General features: G+C 41.0%; 1 protein-coding gene across 1 annotated transcript in view; it reads right to left on the bottom strand.

Annotated features, from left to right (window-relative positions):
- The window catches only part of CDKL5 (cyclin dependent kinase like 5), a 110784-nt gene that overhangs the window by 13250 nt on the left and 80525 nt on the right, over positions 1-17009 (bottom strand). The window contains exons 10-14 of the mRNA XM_063084019.1: positions 15768-15919; positions 8406-9372; positions 4885-4986; positions 4493-4598; positions 1592-1715 (exon numbers count right to left, since the gene is read on the bottom strand). Of these exons, the coding sequence (XP_062940089.1) occupies positions 1592-1715; positions 4493-4598; positions 4885-4986; positions 8406-9372; positions 15768-15919 (1451 nt within the window). The remainder of the gene's footprint in view (positions 1-1591; positions 1716-4492; positions 4599-4884; positions 4987-8405; positions 9373-15767; positions 15920-17009) is intronic.

Genomic DNA, 17009 nt, shown 5'->3' with positions numbered 1-17009 from the left:
GCCACACCTGAAAATGGGCAACACCGGTAACTAAAAGAAGTTGCACCTGTGCTCTCAGGTCGATGCATACTAGATCTTTTCCACATTCTAGGGAACATAAAACAGTGACATGGAGGAAGAACATGCCAAAGTTGATCAGCTACATTAAGCGGAGGGGAAACACCTGACAAGTCATACTGAAGTTGGAGACATTAGTGCTAACTACAGTCACTAACATTAACGAGCCCTTAGGGTGCCAGGCACCGTTCCAGGTGCTTTTTATGTACTACGTCATGTAATTATCACAAGAACCCGATGAGGGAGGTGCTATTCGTAGCCCTATTTTACAGTTGAGGAAACCGAGGGACAGATAGGTTAAAGTCACATGGCTAGAAGTTGATGTCAATCAAGATATCCTATTTCTAAAATCTAAAGTTTCAGTCACTAATGTTAAGACTCTCATTTTATAAATAAGGCAACGGATGTAAAGTGTGCTTTTATAGAAAAAGTGTTTTTACAGCTTTAAATATGTTTTTTATTTTGTTTTAAGAATAAAGTAATTTTCACCACAGGGCACTGAAACCTTGATTAAAACCCTGCCAACAGAATCCAAATTGTGAAACCACATAGGGTCAGAAGTACTGACATAGAATTCTTCCGTTACTTCTGGCAACAAACACCAGAGACGGACTTTCTGACACAATGGTCTTCTTCTAAGTTCAGTGTGTTACAGTGATGTCTTTTTCTCTTTTTCTTTTTTCTATCTTTTTCTCTTGGTGGAGAATTTAGTAAACTTCTATGAAGTACATATAAACACCCCGCATAGCTAGATTCTGGGCAGTCTTTCTGGGCAGCTGAGAATAAAAAGTCTACATTATTATTATTTTTAAAAAAGTCCTGACTCCCCAGACAGATCTGCTAAGAGAACTCGATATACATTGTAATTCTCTCCCTAAATTTTTATTACATAGGACACAAAAAGATAAAAGGATAAGAAAAATTGTCACATCATTTGAACTTGTGACTACCACCATTATGCTTGTATGGTGGCATAAGGGCAGTTCCCTTATTTCTGTCTTCTTACCCTGAGTGACAGGTGGCAAAGCGTTGAAAACCACGAGCTGTGTGTGGACCCACTGAGGCCTGAATCTTGGCTTTCTCCTCCGTGCTACTGACTGTCCAGCACCAGACAAGTTCCTCAGCTTTTCTAAGCCTCAGTTTCCTCATGTGTAGAATGGAAGTAACCACTACTTCAAAGGGCGATTGTGAGAACTGACTGAGACAGTGCATAGGAAGTGCTAAGCAAAGTGTATGTGGTTCAATGACAAAGACCGCAAAAGCCATAATTCATGTCAGAAGAATGCAGTGGAAGACTTATCAGGTATTTGTTGATCCAGGAAATTTTTTTCTTTTACATGATATTTAATATAAATGCTGAACCTGAAAAAAACTCAAAACTTACAAATAATGACAAATCACATTTTCCTTATCCAACAATCTCTCTTGAGGAAGAAAAGCCTAGAGAGAATGCTGAAAAGGTTATGCACACTTTCTTTTAACTCTCAGATCTACGATTAGAAAAAAGAAGAGTAAAAACAAACCAAATACTCACCATGGATCGAATGCTGGCTGTCTTTTTGAGTGGTTGGTTCCAGAACCGCTCTCTGATGGTAGGGAAGAAACTCGGGCTGACACATTATTTTCATGGAAAGAGTTGTCTGGACGTGGAGATGGCACTGAATAAAAAAAAGGTCAGTCACTGATGTACTCTTTTGGTCAAAGCAGTTCTCATGTTATTCTATTGCATTTTTTCTTTCTAACACAAATAAAACGGATAAATACATAAAAATCCTCATCAGCTCTTAACAGAGCTTTTCTGTTTTCCAAAGGTTGGGGCATTCCAAGGAACATTCTCCCTCCCCGACTACTGTAACATTAACCTGCAAGGGTCAGTTAATACTGGGCAACATGTATTCAAAATAGGAAACTGACCTGTCCGCTGGTAAATTGAAGAACATCGTAGGACGTTTTAAAGTATGAATATCACAGCCCCATCCCTCCAAGCCCCTGTCACAGTTTTGACATTCTTTGAAGTTAAGGCTTTCCTATCACAGTCAACTGTGCTAAATCTGTTCTTAGTCTGAAGAAATTCTTAACAATATGAAGGTACACAAAAAAATTTGTGGAAAAATAGAATGAAAAGATAATAGAAATCTTTCCATGAACTTTTTGAAGTACCCTTGCATGTGTGGTGGATTGAACAAACCACAGTTTAAGCCTTGACACTTGGGAGGCAGCGTCACTCATATATTTTTAAACTAAATTACAAACAAATTTGGTTATTTGCACAAAATGTTATTTTTCTCTAAATTCTCAATTTAAGAACGAACAAAGTTAAACTATAATGTATGTGAGTAAACACCTTTCTGCTTTGGGGGGAGGGTTTACTAACTTTTCCTGTCGATTTTTGAATTTGGCCACAAATCAAAATACACTGCAAATTTCACTGCAAAAGGAATATGCTGTATATCAAGATAAATGACACCATTTCATGTGACTCTTGACCAATAGGAATGAAAATGGGAAGTATTCTGGAAACATCCACTAAATCTTCTAGGATTTAGTAGTATCACTGAAGTGACAGATGTCTCCAGATGTTTCATCTAGTTACATCTTTTCCTTCTATTTCTGAAGTTTTTAAAATTAAAATACTCTACCTGCCAAACCCTGAAGTGGATCGAGGTAGACAAATGAGGTATGTCTCCAATATTAACCAATTTAATTCATTTGCAATCAAAATAAAACTGTTTCCAGAGGTCAAAGACTAATTAATTTAAAACTCCACTAACATCTTATATTAAAGTATATAACATGTGTGGTGCATTTTTGAAGTAAGACTTTACACTGACAGAAGAAAAGGCTTTTGCTCACGTACACTGTTAATATTTTATTTTTATTAACTTTAACCTGAATTAAAAGTTTAGCCCCATAAGATTCTAAAGTAATCATGGTATCAGAAAAAAAAATGCATTAAAAGGCACATTCAGTGCTTTATGCTTTTTCCAAGGTGGGGCTGGGAGGGAACAGAGTAGCCTAATCATTCAATATACATTGAGTATCGAATAAATACTTCTATGCATTTACTTAGCTTGGCTTCCTAACTAAAATAACCAAGCAGTTCTTCATGTCGCCCTCCCCCCCAATTCCTGTCCCTTTCCAATCTGTCCTCTTAAAACCACAGAAAGAGTGAGAAGTCAGGCAACGTGGGTGTGGGAGGCTGTGGTGACGCTTGAAGGCTTTGTGAGCCGACCCAGGGCCCTGCTCCTGCCCTGTGGGCTTACTGCCATTTCCCCACCAGGGAGCTGGGATATCTGAGGGTTTTACAGTCTATCATTACATAGTTCTGCAAAGGGATTATCTTTCCCTATCAATGTTTCTTAAGTTCATATGATCCCAAAAGCATCTGTTTTAGTTGTCAGATAAATTTCAAGGTTGTGCAAGTACTCTCGAACCTTTTCTTTAATTCAATCAACAAATACTTATGAAATTGTGCCAGGCACTGTGCTACTCAATGTAAAAAGCAGAAAAGATGGAGAGAACTCAGTATCTTTGAGGGGCTTACAACCTTATGAGAGAGAAATGCAGACAAAGAATCAGTGTGATGTGGTCTGTGTTTTATAAGACAAGGTACCACGGGTAGAACAGAGAAGGAAATGCTTCACTTTGTTTGGGGTGGGCAGGAAAGACATCACACTAGAGAGGATCTTAAAGAAAGGAACAAAAGCAAGCTGCCCCAGCAGGGAGAGGAGTGCATTTCAGGCCAGAGGAGGGCAGGGCCTGTGCAAATTCCACAGGCTGGGCTCCAGAGAAGCTGGGGGAAGGGGCAACTGGAGAGAATGGCAAAGGCCAGACATGGAAAGTCTGGAATGACATCTCAAGGAATTCAGATTTTGTCCTGATACCAATGGGAAGCCACCAAAGGACTCTCACCAGGTGAGAGATAGGGGATTGGGCGGTGGCAGGCAATGGGTTGCCTAGCTCTATTTTTTTTCCCCGGTAGCACTTATTACCTTTTATTGCTCCATGTAATTATTATGTTTCCTGCCCACCTCACCTCCCGAGAATGTGAGCTCTGTGAGGGTGGAGATCTTTGGCTGTCTTGTTCACTGACATGTTCCAAGCTAGAACAGTGCCAGGCACACAGGTGACATTGACAAATATGACTTAATTGAATGAATGAGTGGTATTGTCAGAACACAGCTTCAGAAGGATCATTCCAGTGACTTTTAATGGGTACCTTGGGGACAGGGAGAGCAGTTAAGTGGCTAGGTGGGGAGACCAAGTCAGAAGCAAGGAGGGCCTGAACTAAGACAGTGAGATTGGAGGCAGGGAGAACTGTTGGAAGGTGACAGCATAGGTAAGAATATTGCTGGTCTGAAGTCAGGCAAGGCAGTGAACATGTAGTAAGGGAGAGAGGAGACTGGACCCTGGTGGCTGCTAGGGGCAGGCTTACCTCTGTAAAAGCTACCAACTCTCCTTGGAACCGGATCATTGTACAGATGTCTGTTTTCTTTCGGGGCTGTGCCGTCATCAGAGTGTGGGTCATGATACACACCACTCTAAGGCAGTAAACAAATTTATAAAAGTTAAACCCTACATTGATGACAATGTCGCCTACAAATTTAGAACCCTGCCTAATCAATGTATAATTTACTCAATGATCTGTTTAAAAGAAAATTCAAGATCATTGCATGAGGAAAACTACTTATGTTATAAGCCAGTTCAACTTATTTGTAGGAGACTGGATATGAATAAATGTTAAAGGTTAGGCTGTATTGATGCAGAATGAACAATCTTTACAGACATATTTTATTATAAAATGTAGCAACTCTGAAGAATTCAGACCTCAGACTTCTGACGAGTGTGGAATGAAGAGGTGCCTTCTCTGGAGGACTCTTTAACGGACGATCTTGCCACAGTCATCTCTGGAGGGAGCTGTTCTCCAGGCTGGAATTCAAATTCAAAAGGATTTATAAGAGCATCCTGTTCCTAGGGATGAAAATCATGATGACCTTTATTTGATATACTAGTACCTTAACCAGCTAAAATAAAAAATGTTAGTTGGCTAAAATACAAAAGAGTGAATCATCTGATGAATGTAAAGTAAGTCAAATTTAATAGAGATGGGAAGTGAAATTCTCATTAAAGTTAAGGCAAGTAGAACTATCTGAAAATAGTTCAATTAATTATTGAAAGCAAAAAAATTATCTTTCCAATATCTAGACAGTCATGCTTCTGAGCAGCACTCTGATTAGAGATTCTATTATTTAATCCAAAATTTCTCTAGCAGATTTTAGGCAGAATTCTCCAAAAAGAATTGTACAGATCCAAAATTGTTTTTCATGAAGGACTGATATGGTAGATTCAGATGAAAACAAATGTTTTTTTAATGTATCAAGGAATAGAATAAGTCCTCTTAATTTTTGTCTTAAAATTCCCTAACTACAATAGTTGACGTGCTTAAGTTCTCTTCCTCATCTTCTCTCAGATGACAGCACTCACGTTCCACTTACTTTCTAAACCATAATCATGACAGTGCTCATCTCCGCAGATGCCACCACTCCCTCTCTCAAGGAAGTGACTCACAAGATAAGAACAGCACTCAGTCCACACTGGTGTTCACTGAAGGGAAAAAATGTAAGCGTTTTCTACCCTTGGAAAAAAAGATTAAGGAACAAAATTACCAAGTCATTAGGAAGAGTTAAGCTGCATTGTGTACCTGCATATTACGCACAGAAAGAGTATTACCTCCAGCCTACGTGATATATCAAAAACATTTTATTTAAAATTTAAACTGTGATTCTTCCTTCCCCTTGCTCCCCAAATGTATTCTCGGCAAGAATTCATCCAATATATCCTTTCTTCTACTTCGTGACAAGATCTCATTTGACTTTTGCTGCCTGTATTGTTTACAAAGGCCTCTAGAAAAGTATTTTAGAAAACAAACTATTGACATCTAACCTAAACTCAGTAAGAGTCCGCAGGCTTTTGAAGGTGGCCACAATAGTTTGTATGAAAGTGATTCCCATGATTCACTCACAGCTTTAGTTACTTTTCAAGCCTTCTGCCATCTTTGTGCCTTCAAACTTGTACTTTCTTGCAGCTTGGCCCTGTACCTCCTGAACTGGACTTCAACTTCACTAACAGTCAGATCTGTGCTTAGTCCACAGCAATTGTTTATAATTAGCTTACAACCACCATTTTCACAAAAATCCTTTTTCTAGAATTCTCAGAGAGCCAGTCATTTGCCCTTTCTCTAAGTTAAGCAGTTTTTGGTTTTTCTTTTCTCTGCTTTACACTTTGCTTAATGCTAGCATACTTTGCCTGGTCTTGACTTCCATCTCCCATCTATGGGCAGCTGCCAGGCTCTAGAGAAGTTTCTAGGCTTTAGACGTTCTCTGTTCTCTACAGTGACTCCTCAGGAGCTCCTCCGACCATTCCTCTGACTCCACTCGTAGCCTTTGCAAATGTGCACCTCCTGCCCTCTCTAGTCAGCTGGGCACTAGTCTGTCTTTTCAGCCTCTCAGGGCACACCCCTGCTTAGAGGCCCATGATCACTTCAAACTCGACATATCAGCATGACACAGTGGAAGGAGTGCTGGCTTTGGGACCTGGAGCCTGCTTCCTGATCCCAGCTCCACCTCTAGCTGGGTAAACCTCTCTGAGCCTCAGCATGCCCATCTGTGAAGTGAAGGAGTTGAATGAGGTGACCTCAAAACTCCTCTCTCCCACTCCAAAAAGAAGCTCCTAGAAAAGAAAGCTGGAATTCTTCTTTTTTCCTATATTCAATCCTTCACTTCACAAATCCTGCTGTTCCTACTTCTGAGAGGTCTTTAAGACCCACTCTCTGTTTTCCCACCATCACTGATTTAATCCCGAACATACTGTCCTCACCTATGCTTGGATTACTGCAAAAGCCACTCGAAATCTTGCATTTTTCTCTCCAGCAATGTGGAACAAGTTGCAACCCCTGAAGCACGCCGTGCTATTTAATGTCTCTATCCCCCTCCTTCTCCTGCAATGCTCTTTTCTTCTCTCCCTTTAAGACTCTTTCCTGATGTCATTATCACTTTCTTCCCTCCTGGAAGTCTCTGCTCAGATGCCACCTCCTCTGGGAGCCTCCCATGACCCCCTGCCTGGACTGTCACACTCCCCTCTCTCTTTTCGGCAGACATGCCTGCCTGTAGCACAGCTGCCAGAATGCAACCTCGGTGTCAGAATGCCCTATCTGTTGGCAAGTGTCCTCTGCCTGCCCATACACTCCAAAAGGACAGGGACCCTATCATTTTCATCTTTCTAACTAGAGCCTCTCATGGTGCCTAGCTCAGGACATGCCCAAATATGTCTTCCCTCTTTAGCCACTCAGAGCTTGTCTATACATCTTAGCCCAGAGCAAGACCTTTAGTTGCTTCCTGAAGCCATTTCTAACTGCTCCTGCTCAAAATGATCTCTCCTCATTCTCAACTCCTATTTATAGCCAGGGCCATATTCACTTCGGTCTTAATCATTTCATTGTCATCATGTATAATTTAATCTTCCTTGAGAGAAGATATGTTTGTCAAGGGCAAGAACCCCATCTCAGACTCTTTTGAGTGCCTGAGAACACCCAGCAGAGAAGGTGTTCAATGTCTAAATAAAAGCCCCACCATCACAGAAGCAGCAGCAATAACTAAAATTTGTTAGACACTTACTCTGTGCCAGACTTTATGCATGAAATCAAGACAACATTACTTAAAAAATGTGTTCTATTGTAAGAATGCTACTTCTTTTAAGCAGGTTAGTGTCAGTTCTAGAGTTTAATGATCAGCAAGATGGAGGAAGCATTATGTCAAAAATATTGCCTTATGATTTAAAAACAATCCAAAAGACTAAAAATTAACATTTATCCTGGCCTGAAGTTAAATTTATCTACAGTTCTGGGTAAATCTAAAATTTAAATTCAGTTAAAATATTGAGTAAGGTTTTAGCAAAAAGGTTTGATTTAAGCAAATGTGATTTGGAGGGATTAGAGAAAATACCCATGAATTCAGTGAATTTTGATAAAACTAATACCCACAAAGCTGATGAATTCTGTAATAAATCAAAATAGGATTCTCCCAACAAACTATGCCAGAAAGCAACATTTAAGAAAGGAATCATTACTAAAAACCAACTTGCAAGTTCTCTTGAGTACTCCATGGTTGATTTAAATAATTAAACTACTTCTTTTAAAAACACAGATTAGTCCAAGTACTGCTCCCTAACTTCATCCTAGCAAGAGAGGACAACCCCCTGCAGCAGGGAAAACCACAGACGACCCTCCTCACATCCTTTGCGCCACCTTCCCCTGCCGAGCCACCAGATCCAGTCAACGTGCTGAGCTGTACCTGGGGTGATAACAGTTGCAGGCTGTTGGCTCTGGCCGCCATCCCTTGCCCTAGGCTCAAGCTTCCGTCTAAGCCTTTGGCTCTCACTTTGTCCCGGGTCACATACATGGAATGCCTATGAGGACGCTGCTGTGAGGAGAAGGGGCTGGTGTAGCCCAGCCCATAAGAAAAGGATTCATGAGGTGCAGACAGCGAGTGGGAATGGCTGCTGTCCATGTGTTCGGGCAGCTTTAACTCCTCCATCGTTTTAGAATGCCTGGTTGTGGTTCGGCGTGAGTCCAGAGTGCCCTCACTTCGGTTATTTCTCCCTGAAGGGCTGAGCAAAGTTCTCGTGTCACTGTGCCTGGTGGGGGTTGGGCTGGTGGGAGAGTTCAAGTCCAGGCAGCTGGATGGGAAGTACCTACTGGTATTGGACTCTGCGATTTGGGCCCTGGCTTCGGAAAGGTTGCTCACAGACTTGGAGTCACTCAGTGCCCCATGGCTTTTGGCCTTTGTCCTGTAGGAGGGACTCCTGGAGGACTGGGGAATGGTGTCAATATAGCTATGCCGACTCTGCTTTTCACCGGGCTGCAGCGTACCGGCTTTGCTCTGAGAGCTTTCCATGAATGAGTGCCGGTTCTGCTGAGACCTGCTGCTTGACTTGAGGTACTTCGTGCCCGGGCCTTCCGAAGGCTTTGGGTCTATATTAAAGTCGAATTCTGTTTTTGACTTGGTTTCTTTTGGGCTAAGAAGGTGTGGTATGTTGTTGTTGGTGAGATCTTTGCTGGTAGACCCAGGCTGGGTGCTTGCTTGATAGGTTTTGGTGTGCATCGGACTAAGAGTAGCTCCGGCAAGGTTTCCATTTAGGAAGCTTTCGTTGGCAGGAAGACCTTCTTCAGCCCGGGGCAGAACCACACTTAGGTTCTGGATGTCCTTGCTATTAGATCTGTGGTGAGACTGCAAAGCAGCACTTTTGCTGGCTTGGCTTCTATGTTAAAAACAGAAGTATATTAGTTTCCCTCAATAGCAGACCCACAAATAGTATCATGTTAAAAAAAGAAAAAAAGAAAAAAGAACACATACTTGAAATACCTCAAAGACTAAAAACATTAACTCTCTCAAACATGTGTCTACCAATAACAAATAAACTATCAAGAATTAAATTTCTTAAACCAAGTCACTCTGCAACACAGCACTGGTCCTGATGACGTTATTTTGACATCCTTAAATGCCTGGGCTAACAGGCTGTCAATAGCTTCTAACTGATAATCTGGTTAAAAATATGCTTTTGCTATGTTGGTACTCATATGAGTCTTTGTTATAGAACACCTGCTACGAAGAGAGCCGAGCTATAGACAAGTTCTTTACAACTCGTTTGTGTGCTTGAATACAAAAGACAACATTTAGACTTGAATATAACTGTGTTCCTTGAACTTCATTTTTCCTTGTAAAACTTATGGCCTGCCTCAGAGATACATACACATAGCACACACATACAAATACCACTGTCTCTTTTATCTTTAGCCTGTATAGTCAATGAATGCCATTTCTAGCAATATATTCAATAAAAGAAAATGATACTCTAAAAAGAAATGTAATCTGTTGGGTGAGGTCCGTTGGAAAACACGATGATCACTGTTTATATTTTAGAGAACTGGCAATTAGTTGGGGCTTTTCAGATATTTCCATACACTGAATAGGAATGCATCACTGAACTGTCCAGATCCTTCCATGTACACTAAACAGGATTCCTATACTGGACTGGATCACAGGGATCTGAGTTAATTTCTCTTCAAACAACACAATTTATTCTTGTCTTCATTTCACACTTCATTATTCCAAACTGACTGAGGGCTTCTTTAGGACTTAAAGCTTCATTTTCTACTTGGTTTAAAGTACAAAATATAAATCCAAAGGAAAACCTCTACTTGAAAGTTGAAACTGATGCCATAGCAAGGTCAGTTTGTTCTACTGTAACTATTGAAAGGACCAAACTGTAGCTTGGGATAGGTTAGAATTCTTAAAAATCAATAATGATTTACAAAATTCCTTTTTGAAATGCATTCAGAAAATTTTGCTGTAAATATTGCTATTGCTAAATATGGTTTGATTTGGGAGTTTTGTTCTGATCACACACTAATTTGGAAGAAAAGTCACTTTTTTTTCATATAGAATGGCAAGCTGTGAAACCATGATTCCCACTTTCCCTGTGAGAATCTGCATGCACAGGCATCAAATAATGTAAAGGCCGTTTTTCCTATCCTACCCTTCAGACAATAATCTCTGCCAGAAAACTACCTGTGTGTCCAAAAATACCTGATTATCGAGCAAACCTGTACCAGTGTGGAAGGGCCTCGTCTCCTAAATGCACTCATTGATCTCTCCCAGGTAAGTCATAAGAATCATGGCTTTAAATAAGGACACTTAAATATCAGCTAACTAAATGGCAAACCCCAGACCCAGAAAGAAATTATAAAGAAAGGAAAAAGCTAGGTTTCACTTTTTGTTAAATGATGTCAACAGAGTCTATCCCCAGATCAATAGAATTCTTGTATTCTAAAGGCATCAGATTTTAAACAATTAGAGTTGTGGTAACTAAAATATCTCAGCAACTTTTCAAAAACCCAAACAATGACAGACAGTCTTACAAATAAATTAGACTGAGTGTGTTGGTTATTCTCCATTTGCCCAACCCATTCTCCACCCATCCACCCATCTCTGCCTGGTCCTGGGCTTGAGGAGACCAACCACGCAGACTGCATCCCCCAGGCTCCCTAGCCAGCTTCCTTCCGGTTGGGGTTCGCAGTGGAAAGCATCACAGGACAAGAGGAGAAAGAAAGAGGTTGGGGGATGTCTTCCCTGCTCCTTCCTGGCATCGGCACCAATTCAGATCGTAGCTGTGCCCCTCCAGACGACAGCTTCCACGAGGTGGCTCCTCCTGCCAAGGTCTCCCTGAATTCACAGAACCCTATTTATTCCCCTTTCCCCTTCATGCCTACAGGTAGTAATGGCAGAGATAACACATGGCAGACATTGGGAAATGTCCTAAACTCAAAAGAGGACCAGAAGGGGATAGAGAATAGCAAAGATAGCTGCAAGAGCTTTGGGAAGTCTTAGAAATACTGATGTTTAGCACAATCCTACACTTGATCTTAGGAAGAACATTCATAGCAATGCAAGATACAATTTCTAACCTGAAAAGGGAGGCTATAAAGTTAAGGTAGAAACATTTGTCAAAGCTTTAGGCTTTCCATTAATGTACAAAGAGCCTAAACTGCTATTCTGAACGTTTCTGTCTTGGGATTAATTGGAAACCACTGAGCTTCACACATAATTGCTATGTAGAAAGGGCATCATAATATCCTCAGATTGGAGCTCTGCCAAAGCACAACAATAAAAAACAGCTTCAAAAATTCCATAGATCTCTTTGACACACAACTGTAAGGAATCTGTTAAATTGCCAACCACTTAAGAAGATTTTATATATAAACCCTCCTTAAATGGTTGGCAGGATAGATAGATGATTAATGTATTTAGTTAAAATAAGTTTGAAAAGCAAACGTCAAAGGCATGAAGCTACATTTTGACAGGGAAGGCTGGCGAAGCAGGACTAGTGAGAGTGGTGGTGGAGGGCAGTGGAAACACCATCATGCCACGTCCAAGGTGAGCAGAACCTCGGGAGCACCTGAAGCAGACAGGCAGAGGCTAAGGAACGCGAGAGGCTGCTGTCTGTCCTATAGAGAAAAGAACGTGGAAGACAGGGGATGTGACAGTATGTGTGTCTCCACGGACAAGGTAGCAGTGTGTAAATGACAACCAGTGTGATATGGTGCTATGAGCATCTTCAAAATGGCCTGGGAAGCCTGTGGGAACCACAGTCTGTGGTAAGAGTCAAGCTAGAATTAGCGTCCCTAATAAGAAGGGCTTCCATGGAGTAAGTATGGATCATAGACCAATGTGGTGAGCAAGCCCTCAGATGTATGAAAAATGAGGTAAGATCATGCCTACAGAAACCATTTAGGACTTTTTCTTTAATATATTCAACACGATGTCAATGCAAATAAAATTCTCTAGAGATTTTAATTTATTTCTAATTTTTATTCCTGTCTATTTCAAAAGGGGATTTGGGATGACTCCTCAAAGACCCATACAAATCATATCCTCTGTACTCCCTGAAAACACCATCACCACACACATCCTCCTTAACAGATCCCTAAAGAGGCTTCCCACGGACAGCCTTGGATCCCCAGGGATTAACTCCAAGAACTGTCTCAAGTGAATCACTGGAAGACAAATACACAAGCCCCCTTTCACAGTACGGGTTACACCACGAATCACCACAACACAAATCAGAAACTTATCAGTCTACTGAACTTTATAACATTGGGACAATTTTTCTTTGTAAATGTAAACTAGGGGAGCCAGTGACAATTAAGGTAGAAGAAAGACAAAAGCACCTGAACTGGGAATGACCCCAGAGAAAACACAGAAATAATCTGAACCTCCCAAATACAAAAGAGCAACCAAATGATGACTACTATTCCTTGACTTGTTGTACTAAAATTTCATGGAAACAAACAACAAAGCCAGCTAAGAATGGTCTATAAGATGTGAGAGGAAACAAAAACTGAAACCAGTCATTTTAAAGAAGAGTAAAGAGCTCTAAACATAGTCCATGCTCTCTCAGTTAAGTAGAGCAAATATGGGCTAAATGGTTACCACCAATTTATGAATGCTCTCCCCGACCTAAAAAGTTCCTGGTCAAGGGGGCTGGCTTGTTAGCTCAGTTGGTTACAGCCCTATTATGTTATAACATCAAGGTCAAGGGTTCAGATCCCCATACTGCCAGCTGCTAAAGAAAAAACCGCTTTTTTTTTTAAAGTTCCAGGTTTTAAGATTTCAAATTTCTAATCTGTTAAGAACAATTGTTCTATATGGAGGAAAGATTGAAGGTGGGGAGGGGGGGATTTAAATTCAAAAAGCTTCACATTAAGAATTATTGTTTTCTATTTCTCTACTAATATTAGATGAGATAAACTATTTCCTATGTCCCATAATCTGACCCCAGATGACAAGATCAGCTTCTTGGGAGATGAAGGAAGACAGGGACACTGTGACTAGAATATGGTCCTCCTGTAAATGCAGCCCACAGGATCAGGGGATGTCAGGTCTGGAAAGACAACCTGATTGTATGGTCCAGTCGCACGCGCGCGCGTGTGTGTGCATGTGTGTGTTTTCAGGAAACAGTGTTTTAAAAGATTATGCTGGAAAATCGTATTTTAAAAGCACCCATTTTGACTTCTGGTCAAGATGGTGAAATAGACGGTCCCAGCGTCACTTTCTCCCACAAATCAACTAATTTACAACTATTAAAAAGCAATGACAGCCAGGCTGGGGCTGCTAGAGCTCAGGCGAAGAGGAGGAGAGACCTACAGAGTATATGAAGGTGAGCCATGATAAGAAAGAAAAAACTGCTCTGACCATTTTAAACTCTGGCCGCTTCCAGGCTGGAGCTGCTGAGCACACAGAGCAGGAGCTGGCAAAAGCTGCAGCTATGCCCTTCAGATGGAGTTGCTGAGAGGCAGCAGAGGAGAAGAGGGCCTTGGTGGCCCCCAGGCCAGCAATACCACTAATAGGGTTCCCATGGACCCACATAGGACCAAGGAGCCACTCAGAGGCTGGTGAGTCATTCCAAGGGGCCGGAGCACAACCTGTCCCATGGAAAGTGTTTGGAGTATGGGCGATGGGGGAGACAGTCCCACCAGGAGAACACTGGGGCACAGCAAGGACAACTGATCTACCTCCCAATCAGTGTAGGACCACTCAGAGGAGACTGGTCAGGAATACAGAATTGCATGGAGTGCAGTTTGATGAAAAGACTCAGGCTCAGACCAGTGTTTCTACACAACCCAGGTGCAGCAGATTTCACTAAATCTGGAAGTACCTATAAAGTCAACCATTAAAACTGGTGCTGCACAAAAAGCCTTCTGTAGGGAATCAGCAGCAAAGCAGCAATTCAGCTCAACCACACAGCTCAAGTACTTATCCCACAGGAAGTCCCCCTACTTTAGAAGTAAGCAAAGGACAACAAATTAGTTCCAGCGCAGAGCTTAAGTGGTGGGAACAGCAAATAATCCAACACAGAACTGAAAGAAAAAAACAGAGTACCTACTGGGGCCTGCCCAGGGTCCTGGATCATGGAGCTGAAGACCAGACCCTCTGCTCACAACCAGGCACACTGCCAGCACCACGGGGCCTGCCTGGGGCCCTGAGGCATGGAGCTGGGAGCCACCAGCAACTAGGTAAGGAGCATGCCAAAAACATCACCTCCATGTGGGTGGCCCACGACAGCCACTACAATAATCATGGCTGCTGTGAAAGCGGCTAGATGCCACAATCACTGTGCAGATGCTCTGCCAGCCACTGGAGTGCATTGATACAAGGAGAGTCACCAGCAGAGACCAAAGAAAGGAAGAGGATGTCTCTCTCCACAAAGCCCATTCCAGAGAGACAAAAGAAGCATCTGCTCTATAATAATACTGGGGGACCTGAACACACCTCTCAGCATTGGACAGATCATCTAGGCAGCAAATCAAGAGAGTAACCATTACTCTGTCAGAAGGAGAGAAGAAATCCAGGGTAATGGGGGGGGGAGGAAGAGGGGGATGGGGAAAGATTGGATAAGGGGCATAAAGAGTAAGTATGATTTGTAACAATATATATGCAAGTAATATTGATTTGATCAACATCTCTCAATGTTGAACCCCCAAAATATGTATTAATCAATTATGATTCAATAAAAATTTAAAAAATAATAAAATCTAAAAAATAAAAGCATCCATTTTAATCAGTGACTTTACTATTTCTATTTTTTCATGAAAAATTAATTTAACTAAATGATTAAAAGACAAGAGCAACAAGAACACATGACCCTTCTATAGAGCCTGCCAGACCTACTTGGTTCAGTGGCAAAGATTGTCTTAGGTCCCTTACCACCCACCTGTGCTTAGCATCCTCACCTCCCTCCAGGAATCCCCTTGCCCTCACCCATCCTTCTTCCTCCAGGCATCACCCCTGGGTCCCATTTACACAGAATCTTTTAGCTCTTGAAGCTAGAAATCCCCTTAGTTGCTAACCCAATGCTACCTTTCCCAGGGAATGCATAGGTTTCCATAATATACTTGTTAAAGATAAGAAAAAGTCTTTGAGACCCACACAACTCTTTAATTGTGGTTCTGAATCATGTAATAAGCATAAGGAAGATATTTTTGAATAAAGAGGGCTCTCCTTCTTTTCTCTAATTGCATCATTTAAGCAGCCACCTCCTCCACCTACTTGTAAGACCAACACTGCATCTCTATTTCCTTAAAAGGGAGTATTTACCTATTAGACAATGTGCTGCTTTCCACATGGTAAGGTTTCCTTTTTGCTGACCTTGAAGGGGAACGATCCAAAAGTCTCTGGGTTTGAAATGTAGGGTGATTTAAACACTGTTCTGTCAAGTATCTGTCAGCTGGGTCCAATTTCAGCAAATTCTTAGGAAATAAAGTTTAGAATTGAAAAGAACAGTACAAGGTCAAATTAAATTCTAATAAAAACCTTATTTTTTTTTCCTTATAAAAGAAATACATGGTCATTGCAGAGTATTTAGCAAACACAGTTCAGGAAGGAAAAAACAAACACCAACTATCTAAATCACCCAAAATCTCACCACTGTTGTCCTCTTGGTGTAGATCCTCCCAGCTTTTTTTTTTTTTTTTTTTTTTAGTTTTATTTTGTCGATATACATTGTGGCTGATTATTGTTGCCCATCATCAAAACCTCCCTCCCTCCTCCCTCCCCCCCTCCCCACCACCAATGTCCCCTCTGTTTGCTTGTCGTATCAACTTCAAGTAATTGTGGTTGTTATATCTTCTTCCCCCCCCAGCCCGGTTTTTTTTTTGTGTGTGTGTGTGTGAATTTATATATTAATTTTTATTTCCCACCAATAAGTGAGAACATGTGGTATTTCTCTTTCTGTGCCTGACCTGTTTCACTTAATATAATTCTCTCAAGGTCCATCCATGTTGTTGCAAATGGCAGTATTTCATTCATTTTTATAGCTGAGTAGTATTCCATTGTGCAGATGTACCACATTTTCCGTATCCACTCATCTGATGATGGACATTTGGCTCCCAGCCCTTTTTTGAATATTTATTCTTTTATAAAATCTGACTCATATTATACACATAAGTTTTATAACCTGAACTTTCTACTTACTAATCAAAAATATTTTTACAGCATCATCTAAATATTTAAAATACATTTTTAATAAGTATAAATTCACATGAAAGAATATACATTCTTCATCTCTCTCCTGTCCCCCAGATACACAGTTCCCCTCTCTGGAGGCAGCCCAGGTTACCAGTTTCTTGTGCATCCTTCCATAGATAGTCTATATCTATCTCTATCCGTTCCTTTTATTTTACCCAAATAAGTAGCATACACACAACTGTCTGCACTTAGTTTTCTTTCCACTTGACGTAAGATCTTAAAGAGATTATTCCATATTGGTAAAGAGCCTCAACTTTGTGGAGGTACCTTAGTTTTTTTTTTTTTTTTTTTTTTTTTTTTTTTAGCAATTCC

The sequence above is a fragment of the Cynocephalus volans genome, chromosome X (genome assembly GCF_027409185.1).
Source record: "Cynocephalus volans isolate mCynVol1 chromosome X, mCynVol1.pri, whole genome shotgun sequence".
NCBI lineage: Eukaryota > Metazoa > Chordata > Mammalia > Dermoptera > Cynocephalidae > Cynocephalus > Cynocephalus volans.
Note: the sequence above shows the minus strand (reverse complement) of the source record. Positions and strands in the feature narration are given on the sequence as shown.